This window comes from Pelodiscus sinensis, chromosome 3 (genome assembly GCF_052426305.1).
Source record: "Pelodiscus sinensis isolate ZL-2025 chromosome 3, ASM5242630v1, whole genome shotgun sequence".
In the NCBI taxonomy this organism is placed as follows: Eukaryota; Metazoa; Chordata; order Testudines; family Trionychidae; genus Pelodiscus; species Pelodiscus sinensis.
In genome coordinates this window covers 64753288-64767258 of record NC_143054.1, presented here as the reverse complement: position 1 = coordinate 64767258, position 13971 = coordinate 64753288, and the positions used below count along the sequence as shown (strand labels likewise).

The following is a 13971-nucleotide window of genomic DNA, read 5'->3' as shown; positions in this document are numbered from 1 at the left end:
TTGTTCCTTTGTCAGAACATAGTGCTATATGATTGACATCTTATGATGGGTTAAGGTTCCCAGTTGACTGATCTCCTACCCTCCCTCCCCAATCTGTCAATGAGCATGACTGCCTGTTACAATGGCCAGAGTAAATGAGATTTCTTCTCTTGCTTGAAGCATGTGCCTAGATCAGTATGTTTTCACAAGGCTCAACCTTTCCCATTTTATCCAGTCTTGGGCATAACAGCCATTGCCAGATGCATCAGGTTCAGGAGAGCTTATGTACATCAGATACCCTCAAAAGAATGTATTTATTGTATAGAAGGGCAAGTTCTATTTTTTTCTGACAAGACTTGACAGTTCACAGGGATACACTGTGGAATATTCTGCAGTACAACATCATTCTATTCAAAAACATCAAGGTCACAGGACCAGATGGGAAATGTTCTCCAAGGCTAACCAGCCCGTGTGGTTCAGTGTGGATGTCGGCATGAAACAGGGCTACATATTTGACACTGCCATAACCCAGATTATGAAGTTATTTAGAAACAAGCACCAATATATCATGATAGATGAGACATGTAGATGTTTTCACCCTGTGTGCCAACAGTGGTGTGGAATGAAGATAAGAATTGCAGACAATTTAGAAAAAATAGGCCCTTGCAAGGCTCAAAATTAGTTTTGCTAAAACAAACATCTTTGAAACACAGATGTGAAGCAATAGCATTTAGAAGGCAAAAATATTGAAGTATAGTTCATTTACATGAGTAGCATATGAGTCAATTATGATCTCAAAGCAACATCAAGGATAGGAAAGGGAGTTACAGCATTTATTAAACAATGCATAGAAATAACTGGCACTTTAACAAAACAAATATGCAATCTTGAGGGAAATGTACAGCAGAAAAGGATAAATATAGCTAAGGATCTATTAAAAACAGACAAAACTATGCACCACAGAAAACAAGCACATACAAAAATATTCTGGTAATTGGAAAATCACATTTTGTTTCTTCCCAATTCAAATGATGCTGGACAAACTTGGGATATGTAATCTAGCTGCCCACACCCAGCCTCCCACATGAAGCTGTCAAATAGAAACACTTGTGAAACAAGTAGTGCATGCAAGAGAAACCGTAGCAGGGAGGCAAAATCATCAATATCGAATCCTAAGCCAGAAGGGACCACTGTCATCCAGTCTAACCTGTATAACAGGCTATAGGACTTCCCCAAAGTAACTTCTAGATTCTCTCTTACTTAAATGGAAGCAGTGAAATGATAGAAAGGAATCATTTTTACCATGTGTGTCAACACTAGGAAGGGTATAAGTAATTACTTGTGTATGGGATATCTCATCTCCAGGAAATGCACTGGCTTCACCTACATTCAAACCTTACATCTTTCTGGTCATCACTACTGATAAGAACTATTGTTGGATTCAAGTCAAACTATATGAACAAGACTTCCTACAATAAGCAATATTGCCATGAATTGTGTTAACTAACATGTCTGAGTACATCTTGTGTATATTCTATCACAGAAATGTAAACATGCCATTTTTCACATTTTCCACATTTAGCACTCTGCCTATACAGATCTATCCAGCTTCTCATTACTCAAGCATGGAATATTAAAACACAGCTACTAAGCACGTATGAACTTCAGTTGTTCAAGAGGGAAAAAAATGCCAAGAACGAGTAGATCATTAAGTACTTCCAAGGATAAACAGAGATTTGTTAAAGTAACTTTAGAGTGTAGTAATAGAGTAAGTGCAGAACAAAAACTAGGTAAAAAGAGGCACAATATAATCAAAACAAATGAGCAGAATTTATTTTTTCCTACATGGAAGGGGGTGCTTCAGGAATGCAATTATTCAGAAAGCAAGACAACCTAAGGAATTTAGTTTTTTTGAAGAAAATATGGGGAAAGTAGTCTTGGACAGCATGCAATTACCAGACAAAATTTCCATTAGTTGGGCTTCAGGAATAACTGCTAACCCTTGAGCAATGCAGCTCTTAGTAATGGTAGTAAGGTACTTTGGGCTGAAATCTGCACATAGCACACTGAGAATATAGCTAAGTACTATTCATCAGCTAATACCATGTGCTAAAATCACTTCAGAATGAAAGAAAATAAAACTTTGGTCCTTGCTTTAAAGTAGGCTAGTTTGTCCACACTATTGCATCATGAGATCTTCAATCTAACTTTAAAAAAGGTCCAACACACTGTACATAATCACTGTTTTTCCCCCCTGCCCAGGAAGTTACTTCAACAATAATCACAAGAGATTACTGTATGAGGATAATCTGCTTTGCAAGTTTTTAGAGCTGAAAAAATAATGTAGACTTGGTTTAGGAGCCCAATTTGTACCTCCACCCTGGTGGCACTTTACACACAATTCAGAATTGCTAGGGTTTTACTCTAGTTGTTCTGTCTTCATATCTACATGTCAGTAGGATGGCCTCATGATTAAACTTGCTTCATTGATTGTCCAGGGCACAAATAGTTTGAAACATTCTGTCTAGCGAGTGATGTCAGTGGCGGGACAGCTGTCATAACAGCATGTAAACAGTTGTATTAGGCCCATGCAGCTGTTTTCCTTGCTTGTCCCAGCACACAATAAAAATCTTGAGGGCAAGAATGCAAGGAGAAACAGGAATAAAGGGGTATTTTTTATTACCTTCCTTCAACATTAATAACTACTCAACGTTCACTATTTTCTCCTATGCCAATAAGGAAATCTGACCGATAACAGGTTAACTAAAGGAGTATTTTTAAAAGGCTTATTTACCATCCAGCTGTAATGTTTTCAAATAGCACAGTATAGATGGCGACTGTCCCTTCAGGAATACTTTTCCTTCATTTTCCTTCATCCTTCATTACAGAAGTGTGGTTTTCTTCTGTTTATAGACAAGTCTTCCCAGAACACCATCACCAGGCTCATCAAATAGTTCTGCTCAGCCCACAGCAGCTGGTAGGGCAGTGCTCAGTGGGTGCTGGTGACAGACTTGCTATTGAATTTCTCAGAAAATCATATAGGCTTTTTGAAAATATGCAGTATCTGGAGGACATTTCATAACATCACTACTTAAATATTCATAGTTTATACATCTAAAAGAAAACGTCAACAAATTTCATTCTGGGCTCCTGGCTCTTCACCACCACTATGATCTAACATATATGTTATGTTACAAAAAAGGAAAACTAATACAGAACTGGTCAGAATTTTGCAATTTTAAGTGAATATTAAATTATGTACTAAAACTGACCCCTTGTCCATACAAAATGAAGTATAGAAAAGAGGTAGTATTTTGTTGGCAATTAGAATATAGTACATAAGTCAAATTCATCCTTAGTTAACTCAACATCAGTAGTTACAGCAGCGATTAATTTTTCCTAGCGGCTGTGCTGTTCTCCATGTGCTGTAATGAACCTTCACATGTAGACTTTTGTTCTATCATTTAACAGCCTCCCCAGGTGAGCCTTGCCACGTGATCGGTTTTCTGCTTGCTAGGCTTTATGAATCCTAAAAGTTCCAGTTCTGAAACAGCTCTAATAAAACGAGCACTGGAGGCTCTGGTAAAGGAAATCAACATGTGTAAATGTCATGATCAAAATAGCCAAATTGAATCAAGTCATCACTTAAATTTCTTTCTAGCATGGGAGGGAATTATTGGAGCACAGTAAGTACTGCTTCAGCAAGGTGAGGGCACAAATTCATTTAAATCAAGGCAACATGAATTCAGGCCTACAGAATATTTATTTTATAAACTCAAAATATTTAGAATTTTGTTTGTACACTCTGAGACAACAAAACTGGAATAAGGCAGGGAAGGACCCCATCCAACTGAATGAAACCTATCTGGTTGAAAAAAAATGCCATAGCTTTTGACTGCAATTCAAGCATTAATTATTTGTACTTGCATCATAAGTGAAGCGATGCCTTCAGTAGACTTGTTTGTGCCAGTCTCTCCACAACACCTAGATACAGTTGATTTTAAATGCAGATTTAATTTCCCCAGAAATATTAAATGGAAGTTGACACTTTAAAAGGAAACCTATAATAGACTATGGAACAATTAAATTAGGGCATATATTATACAAACAATATTCTGTGGCACATGGGACCTCATCTTGCCCAACCCTAAAAGAATTAAAGTATTGAAAAAATGTGTCCTATGACAAACGGTCAACCCTCCTTTATTTTGTATTGTTTAAAAAAAATAAAAAAAATAATTCAGCCCTCTTTCAGTCAGTTCTCAGTGAATGGGGAAGCTGCATTTGTAAAACTTTGGTTCATCCATGAGAAAAAGGCCACTGGCTTGCATGTAAGTGAACGTTAAAAAATAAATTCAGGAACAAAATAAAGGATACTGAATAATTTCATCCATCTGGTCTGTGGCCGTTGAATCTAAGTCTTTTCCTTCAACTGCAGTTACTACAGTTGAAAAAGCCTAAAGGGGAAAAAAAGCAGGTAAGATATATAACTCTCTCAACCACACATACCTCAGAGACCATACTTGCATTACACTTTCCTGTGAACACACACATCAGCAAAAATTAAAAGTCTAGAGGAAAAAGGTAGCTTTGTAAAGCATAACATCTGGTTTGCATGCAACATAAATAAGATACAAGCTGCAACAAGGAGTTTCAATGTGAGAGAGCAGTGCTGGTAATAAAAATGATTCCCAGCACTGGCAGGGGAGGTTGAATGGGATGGTGATTTGTGGGCATTACACATACTAGCAGAGACTGGAGTCAATATAATATGAGAAGACTTTGGCTTTCAAAAGTGGTGACATTGGAGAGAAACAAAAATCCATGCAAAAGTATCAAAATCTAGAGTCTTCACACACATATAGTCTTTGTTTTCATCTTCACGTACCTCTAACCAGTCAACAAGATTTATTAATCTGCCACACTCCAAATGAAGTTTATATGCTATGCATATGTCAGGAGCAGTGTTAGAAATGCATCCTACATCACTTTTCAAAGTTTGATTCTATAAAAAATAGAAAATGAGGGCAGTTATCACACCACAATTCGTTATCTTTAAACATCTCTAGTGTTGAAAGAAAATATGATCAACCTCACATAACTCAGGAAGTTAGCACTGTTGCCATTTTTTTCATATTTTTTGTCGCTGCCTTTAGAAGTATGGTGTGAAGTACCAACAAAACCAAAACCCCAACCTAAAACAAAAACAAAACCCTTCCCTCCACAAATCCACTGTGGATGCAAGAAATCTTAACATATCATCTGGTTTGCAAAAAGACATTATTCATCTTGTGCAATAACAATGGCCATTCAACACATGTCCCTATGAGTGAGTACTCCACTTTGGATGTACTTGCAGCCCTGCACTGCTGATTGGAGAACTTTGATAGCAGTGTCTATTAGGTCTGCACATGAGTTCTTTCTCCTTGTGCCCTACCATCAGTGTGCATGGGCTAATCCTGTCAATATTTCCTCTACCACAGAGTAACAGAAAAGAACTCTGAAGTAGAGGGGAAGAGGGTGAGTTGTGGAGCACTCATTGGGACCTCATCTCAAAGTGCAGTAATGATGGCTCAAACTAACTTCTTTTTCTCTTTGAAAGCGTCCCTATAGTCAGTGTTCCCTCTAAGCAGTGGGGCAGCACAGCTTCATGGGTGATTAATCAATCCTGCCCAGTCAGAGGCTCAGGGCTCCCTGAGCAGAGCTGACTAATTGGGTGGGCCTGATTAATCTCACCTGTGAAGCTCTGCTGCCCCACTGCTTAGAGGGAACACTGACTATGGGTGCTCCACTATAAATGGCTCCCAAGGTAAAAGGCTGGGACTTTGGAGATGAGTTAGTCACAGATCACAGTACTGTGGTGCCACAGATGGCATCGAAGGCTGAGTCCTTGTTGGCCATAATGTTCTGAAAAGATGTGGACTAATGCCCATACCACTGATCTACAAATCTCAGAGACAGGGACATTTCTGAAGAAGGCGATGGTTGGGGAGACTGACCTCGTGGAGTGTGTGCACATACTATATGGCGGGGTTGTGTTGCAAACTTGATAATGTTGTCTAATACAGTTCGAGACCTATTTGGAGAGTCTTTGGGCAGATACTGCAGAGAGCGTTGGACCTTTCTGCAATAGAGACAAAGCACTTAGACTTCCTGAAAGGCTTTGTCCTATCCAGGTAAAAGGCAAGGGCTCTCCAGGCATCTAGTGGATGTAGTGAAGCCTCTCTGTCTCAACAGACGGTGAATCAATTGATTCATATGCAATGGAGAGGTTAGCTTAAGAGATGAATTTTGGATGTGGCCTGAGCATAACCTTGTCCCAAAAGAATACAGTGTTCTAGGGATGTGCTATCAGAATGGCTATTTCTCCTATTCTCTTATAGGAGGTGATTGCTTACATACCTCTCAATGAAAGTGGCTTTACTGATGGCCTGATACACCAGCCACTAAAAGGTTTATCAGCACTGAATATCACTTTGCTTGTTAGGAGAAGATTGCTATTGTCACTATGTGGACTCAAAAGCTGAGAGATAATCTTTGTAGGGTCAGTATGCAGTCTAGGATCTTAGGAATAGCAAAGGATGTTGGGGAAACTTGTTGGGAAGTACACCAAAACCGAACCTGGACCATTTTTGCAGGTTAAGTATGGTATGCAGAGGACTGTCTCTTGTGTAGTTAATACATCTTGTACCTCCTTTGAGCAGGAGTTCTCTAGGTGCTGAAACCACAAAGTCATGCCTTGAAGTGAAGATTAGGATGTAGGGTGTGTCCTTTTTTCTGCAAGAGGAGGTATGGAGCGGACTGGAGACATTGTTGGATGTATCATAAGCTGTGACATGTAACGGTCCCAGGTCTCCCTCAGCCAAATAGGAGCAGTTGGTATGACATGTGTTCTCTTTCTTTTTAGCAGGATTTTTGACAATAGGAGGAAAGGCATAGAGGACCCTTTCCTGGTGAGAAAGAGAGCGTTGCCCATGGAGTGTTATCTGATCCCTGCTCTGAAGCAGTAGCTGGGATATTTCTTGTTCAGGTAAGTGGCAAACTTATCTGTGGTTAGTCCCCCCCACTGCAAGAATATGTTGTGAAGAACAGTTGGTTTATCTCGTGGTCCTGTGTGATTTGTGTTAAGACTGACCACTATCAAGTTTTGTCTGCCCAGGAGATAAGCCACTGACAGTATGAGGTCGTGGGAGATAGACCAGTTTGCACAGTGGAAAGGCAACCTAGCTCCCCCTGGTAGATTACTGTAGTCTCTTACAAGGATACCCTTTGCAGGAGAGGCACTTCTCAAAGTAGTGAGCCAGATATATCCTCTTGGGGGCAGGGTCTCCAATGGAAAAAAAAAGGGGGGGGGGAGAAAAATGAAGGCATCAACTCACTCCCATGTCTTAAAAAAAAAAAAAAATTGGAAAAAAAAAACCCCTACAACTGGGGAGACTAGCTAGCTATAGAAATCTCAGAGGGGTAGTTGTATTAGTCTGTAACTAAAAAACAACTTAAAAAAATGGTCCTGTAGCACCTTAGAGACTATCTAAAAAATATAGAAAGTATAATGAGCTTTCATGGGCACAACCCACTTCTTCAGATGACAAATATGTAAGCTAAGGTAATGGCTGTAATTGACTGCCAACAGCTCCATCTCTAACTGGGGCAGCGGAGAGGGAAATGAGGAGGGTTAACTTGCATACGCTGGCTAGCCTTGTGGCAAGACACAGTGCATGTGTAGGCCTAATGGACATGGCTATAAAAGTTCTCCAATCAGTAGCTCAGGGATGCCAGCACACTTATACTGACACACCCACAGGGACACTACTCAAATCAGCAGCATGGCTACTTTACTGCTGTCTTTATTTTGACTGACAGCAGGTATTTTATTAAGTTTATTTTTGTTCTCTTTTGCTTGTTCTATTTTGTACACCACAGTAAGGAATATTTAATTATATGGATCAATGAAGATAAATTAATGAGGACAGAGACAAAGTGCTCATCATCTAATAAACAGATGTCAGATCTCTTTAGGGAGGGAAGCAATACAAGCATAAATATGTCTGCATACATTAACAAGCTTACTTGTTTTTCTTATAGGTTTATCTTCAACATGTATAAACCACCACCTCTTTAACTTCAGTTAGGTTGCATTATCTAAGAGCAAAAGTCTTCTGTGCTACTGTTGTGATCCATAGCACTGTAACATTAGCTCATAAATTTATCTATAGTACTTTACCTACATTAAATAGGTCAGGATCTTTTGCTGTGAACAACACCATTGATTCTGAGGCTATCAGCTGCTAATAATGGGGCTAAAACCCATACTTAAACATCTGGTTGTTATACAGAAAATACATTTTAAAAATGCCTAGCACGGATATCACCATAAGCAAAGGTTTTACAAAACAAAGAAAAATATTAACAGGAAATGAAGATAATTCCTTGCCTGATTTAAATTTCTAAATTTGCCTTTTACAACTGAGTCTTCTCATTTGTGAGCTTTAAATCCAGTCCAGTTGGTTTCAGTTTAAACAATGTGACAATTAAGTAACTGAGTTGATGTCTAGATTGCTGAATTGTACTGTAGCACTGCTGAGCCAGTCAGAAATCCAGGAAAATACTATCATTCATTTCCTATGCTACCATTTAACTAACCAGTAAAACCACTTTGATTTGGTTTGAAATCAAATAGATGTGTAACACAGGGCAAGTCTCAATTTGTACATTTGGACTATACATAGGAAACAAGGAACTAATCAAGGAAGAATACTACTGATCAGCAATGCATGGTCAATGCCTGAGTTTGGAGAATGGCAGCTTGCTGACGATTTTTAGGCCAGGTCTTTACAGCAGTAGTGCTCATGGAAACCTCAGCTTCCTGAGGCCACAACAGATAGTATATAGTTATTTCCTGGCAGAGACAGCCTAAGAATAAGCAGGAAGTTATGCTAGAATGCAATCATAAATGAAAAGGGGGACTTTAAACACCAAGGGTGCGTCTAGACTGGCAAGATTTTGCACAAAAGGGGCTGCTTTTGCGCAAAAACTTGCCAGCTCTCTACACTGACCGCTTGAATTTGCGCAAGAGCACTGACATTCTAATGTAAGAATTCAGTGCTTCTTGCGTAAATACTTTGATGCTCCTGCTCAGGGATAAGCCTTCTTGCGCAAGAATACTTGTGCAAGAGGGTCAGTGTAGACAGGCACCTTAATTTTTTGCGCAAGAAAGCCCAATGGCTAAAATGGCCATTGGAGCTTTCTTGCGCAAAAGCGCATCTATACTGGGCACGGATGCTTTTGTACAAAAGCACTTTTTGCGCAAAAGCATCCATGCCAATCTAGACGCTCATTTGTGGAAATACTTTTAACGGAAAAGTTTTTCCATTAAAAGTATTTCCACAAAATCATGCCAGTCTAGACGCAGCCCAAGACTACATTTAATTGATAACTACTACTGCTTCAAAGTAAAAAGCATAAGCAGATGTTTAGGAACATGTTAAAAACTTGGCTGTGCATTTTGAGGGGAGCAGATAGATGAAAAATATTCCCTTTATCAAGGGCCTTATATCAAAGTAGCCTTTTTTTTTTTTTTTTGGAAAGGAAAAGAGCTTCATGCATTTTTTTTTTTTAAAACACTGCTCCAAATATCTTGGTGGGATGGGAGTTATTACTCAAGTCTGGTATGAAAATCTCCCTCCCTGCAAGATTAAACATGATGCCTGCATGGTTTTCTAAGTTCTACTGACATAAGGCCAAGCACTTCTTAGCTGTGGTATTTTGAACTGCCAGTAGTTGGGTTTCCAACCAAACCAACAGGACAGAATTACAATTCTTTTTACATACATTTCTGTCAGGCTAAATGCCAACCCAGCTCACATTTTGCTGAGGTAAGACCTGGCTTAGAGTCCCATGAGAAAGGGCATCGTATCATTAATCGCCTGATGGTACTTTCCAGTGGCAGATTCTTTCCTGCCTGCACCTTTTGGTAGGAACAGCTCTGCATTCCTAGATCTCTATTAGAGGACTTTTGCTCTGGAAAATACAAACTGTGCAGAATTTATAGACACCGTTGGAGAAATGATTTCTTCCATTCAAACATATTAAAATGGTAATGAACTGCAGTAGTCAGTATTCCTACTAGACACAGAGTTAGATATCCAACAAGCATAAGAAATGCATCAAAAATGCAAAAGAATAACTAGGCCTTTTATATTTCTGTAGATTTAAAGAATTAGCTGGCTCTCCTAATCTAAGCCTTTTGTGTTTTAATAACCAGATATAATTGTTAAGGAGTACATGAATAAGCACACAGACAAACCCAGCACACACTAGATCACAGAATTCAAACATTTATCCAGTCTGGTTGGTTCCTGCTAATCAGGTCTTAGGTTTGACTCAGGCAGCATACAAACATCCAGGAATGGCAGTAACTTCACTTTTCTTCTCATAATGGCCACATTTTTAAAGGAAAAACTCAGATACAGGGATGGTTTGGTTGGGCATCAGAACCGTGCCTGGAAGTGGGAAAGAAAAAAAGAATGCCTACTCTTGCCTCTCCTCAGCCTAAAAGCCCCTTTCCTCCCACATCTTGTCCTTCTGCCACACTACAGATCTGACTCTGTGCACAAGAGGACTGCTTCTGTTCAAGAACTCCTGAGGAGGTGGTATGTGTATCATTAAAAGTATGGAACAAGAAGGGGGGAGGGCATCACTATGTGATAGGTATGAGAAACAAAAGGTCTAAGACTTCTTCTATACAACCTGTCCTCAATTTCACCAGCTTAGCTGACCAGCAACTCCATCAGGCAACCCATTTATATGAATTTACAAAAACAAAACACCAAAAAACAACACACACATAGGACAATTCTTTCCTCCAGTTTTTGTACAATGAACAAAGACTATAGGGCCAGCCAGGCCTGATAACTGGAGGAGGACTTTTCAGACACACAGGGTCACCCAGTCGAAGTGGATGGTGAGAAAGTCTGCTTATTGCTGGAGAGACAAGGCTGTTAAAAATGGAGCTCTGGAAATTGCCTTCCCATCCAAAACTCTTCATGAAGCAGCATCAGCTTTCTTCTGCGTCAGGCAGATTCTTTGGCTCTCAGTCAGTTACCCAGCTGCTTCATAAAGGGCTACTTGCTAGTTCCTTGTGACAAAACCTACTGTGCGCCAAATTTTATGAAAACAGCAACTCTAAAATATACACAATAGCCTCTCACAGGCTGTGCATGAACTATATACACAATTACAAACAAGTCACACAATTGTCTATTTCTTACTTTCAGGTAGCAATAGGGGTTGTTCAGAGCTGTGTGAAGAGCAATCCGTGGGGCAGCATTCAAGTGCTCACGGAGGGTGTTAGCTGTGTTGAAATACACCACCTCATTCAGGGTCTGCATCTCTGCAGGAGTAAGGTAACTTCTGAAAGAACAACAACATGTGTTGTATGAAAAAGACACCTCTTTAACTGAAAGGACACTACAAAACCCCACTGGAAAGCTGCACCTTCAAAGAGATAGCAAGAACATGCATTTCACAACAGACATGAACAGAAAACCTCTGAAAAATAAGATACTACAATACTTAGAAACACCTTCTAAATAAAATGAGAATTTTAACAATTATCAAATCAGCCTCCAACTTGAAACATTTGTTAATTAGAAACTACCTGCATCAGGGCAAAACTCATCCAACAATGCTGACACCAGCCATCTGCCTTGCTCATTACTCCTACATCACCCACACCATCTTTAAACCCTTTCACTGGCTTCCTCTCACCTTTGTTTTCAAATTCAAGCTCCTTGTCTTGGCTTCCATAGCCCTGCACAATCTAACTTTTGCCAACTTCTCTGCCCTAGCTCCTTTTGGCTCCACACTTTTCATCCTTCCCTCTACTAAAAATGCACAATTGACCACTGCCTTCATATTCTTTGCTAATCCCGGTCTTCATTTTCTTCCTTGTGGGTGCTTCTACTTAGAACTGCGCCTCTGACCCCATCTGCCGTGGCTTGCAGTTGTGATTTCCATTTTCACTAGCCTAGCCTAGCCTATACAATGCAAAGAAGAAATAGTGGATAAACCAATACTGATTATGATGTGGGACATTTTAACCTTGACTTATCAATTTTTCCCCCCACATTCTGCAGCAACAGGAATGAATTGCATAATTTGTGTTTCTGCCTCCTTACAGCATTCTATAGAAAAGAGGCATTTTCAAAGCCTCATTCAGAGAGAGTTGGCTGCAAGGACACCCAACAGCAACATTTCATGGAAATAAGAGTTGAAAGGACACGTCTCATATTGTAGGATCACAGCTGTGATTTTTGACAGCAGTTTTTCCCAAGTCTGCATTGTTTGGTAAACTGTTGTTCTGTACATGCATGCATGCATATATTTTTGTATGGCAGTATTTTATAAAAAGAACAGGAAAGCTCACCTTACGAGACTTTCTATAAAGTCAACAACTTCGAACCGGAGCATTTCAAACTTGGTTAATTTCTTAGACCTTTTTGATTCTTTCAATTCCAGCAAAGTCTAAGAGAAAAAAAATGCATGGCCAAGTCACTCTTAATGGCAAACTCATTCATCTGGCACAGAAGTGGGGAACCTTTATTGGGTCAGGGGCTGCTGACCCACAGTAGAAATTAGTTGGGGGCTGCATATAAGTGAGACAGGGGGGAGGGGAAGGGAGACCAGATAAACGCTCGCTGACGTGGCCCTGAACATGAAAAATGATTGCCATGGCTACTCTAGGTAACACATACTAATCTAAATAGAAATAAAGTTAGACTGACAAGATTGTATTCCCTGTTCAAATACAATCTTGCAAAATGTATACAAGTATCTGCCTGCTTAAGAACGGAAATGTGTTTTCATTGTGAGAGTCTGTTTTATTAAGATGGAGCTGACACTAATCCTGAAATTAATGTCCTGAGGCTAGGAAAATAAAATTTCAGATTACTCTCTCTCTCTCGTCTTAAAATTAACATACATTATGGAGTTGTAAAAAGGAAAGGGAAAATTGTCTCTTGGTCAGAGCCATGTACTGAAACACAGGGAATTTGGATTCTAGTCTCAGTTCTGTTTCTGATTTGCTGTATGACTTTGGACATGTCACTTAGCTTTCCAGTGCCTCCATTTCCACATCCATAAAATGTGGATAATAATATGTACCAATCTCACAAGGAGTGTGTGCAGATTAAAAGTCTGTTAAATTCTCAGATGCATGGTGCTATCAAAGTGCTAACTGGCATTATTATATGAGTATGTTAGATGCAATGAAGTCTGACAACATCTGGAGTTAAAAATATAAATAAAAAGTCCTTAAATGTTGAAATAGATATTGATGTACCACTTGCCAATTTAGCTACTTGCCAATTTAGCTACAACAAAATAATGGTGGAGAGAAATATTGAATTATACATTAGAACACTTCACAGTTGTACTGCATACACACCTTATTTTCCCAGGCTGCTACAGGCTTGAAAAAGTAATCTGAAATTTTATTTTCCTAGCCTCAGGACAGTAACTTGCCTATGGCAACCAGAAGTTTTAGTCTGAAAGGCTAGAGAGCTTCTGGCGCTTTCTTTGCAGTACTGTTTGCCATTTTATCAGGGAGGTATACAGAGCCAATGAGATTAAAAAAAAAAAAAAAGAATGGGGTAGAAGAAGACAAGAAACTCCTGCGTTGATACAGAAAGGGGTGGAACAGGAGCAGACAACCCAGATGTAGAAGATGCCCCTAGAGGCTGAGATTCTCTGCATGTTCAGAAAGGCAACAGTAGCATCTGTGAAAAAGTTCTATAAAGAGGTAGAGGGTTAAGATCAGAACTGATTCTTAGGGGAGGGAAGAAGTGGGGTACAAAAAAATGAATAAAAGTGATTTATTCTTTATGGGGGGGGGGAAGTCTATTTACTGGATGACTCAACACATGTCAATGTGAATTAAACATGCATGAGACTGTATGTTGCAGGCTTTTTAAATCAAAGCCAGTATGCTTA

General features: G+C 39.4%; 1 protein-coding gene across 9 annotated transcripts in view; it reads right to left on the bottom strand.

Annotated features, from left to right (window-relative positions):
- Positions 1-798: 798 nt before the first annotated feature.
- The window catches only part of ORC3 (origin recognition complex subunit 3), a 67557-nt gene continuing 54384 nt past the window's right edge, over positions 799-13971 (bottom strand). For all 9 annotated transcript variants that reach the window (XM_089777186.1, XM_075923856.2, XM_075923853.2 and 6 more), the window contains 5 exons: positions 12407-12504; positions 11250-11391; positions 4868-4984; positions 4357-4436; positions 799-3549 (listed from right to left, as the gene is read on the bottom strand). In XM_089777186.1, coding sequence (XP_089633312.1) covers positions 3444-3549; positions 4357-4436; positions 4868-4984; positions 11250-11391; positions 12407-12504 — 543 coding nt within the window. In that variant the 3' untranslated portion in view covers positions 799-3443. The remainder of the gene's footprint in view (positions 3550-4356; positions 4437-4867; positions 4985-11249; positions 11392-12406; positions 12505-13971) is intronic.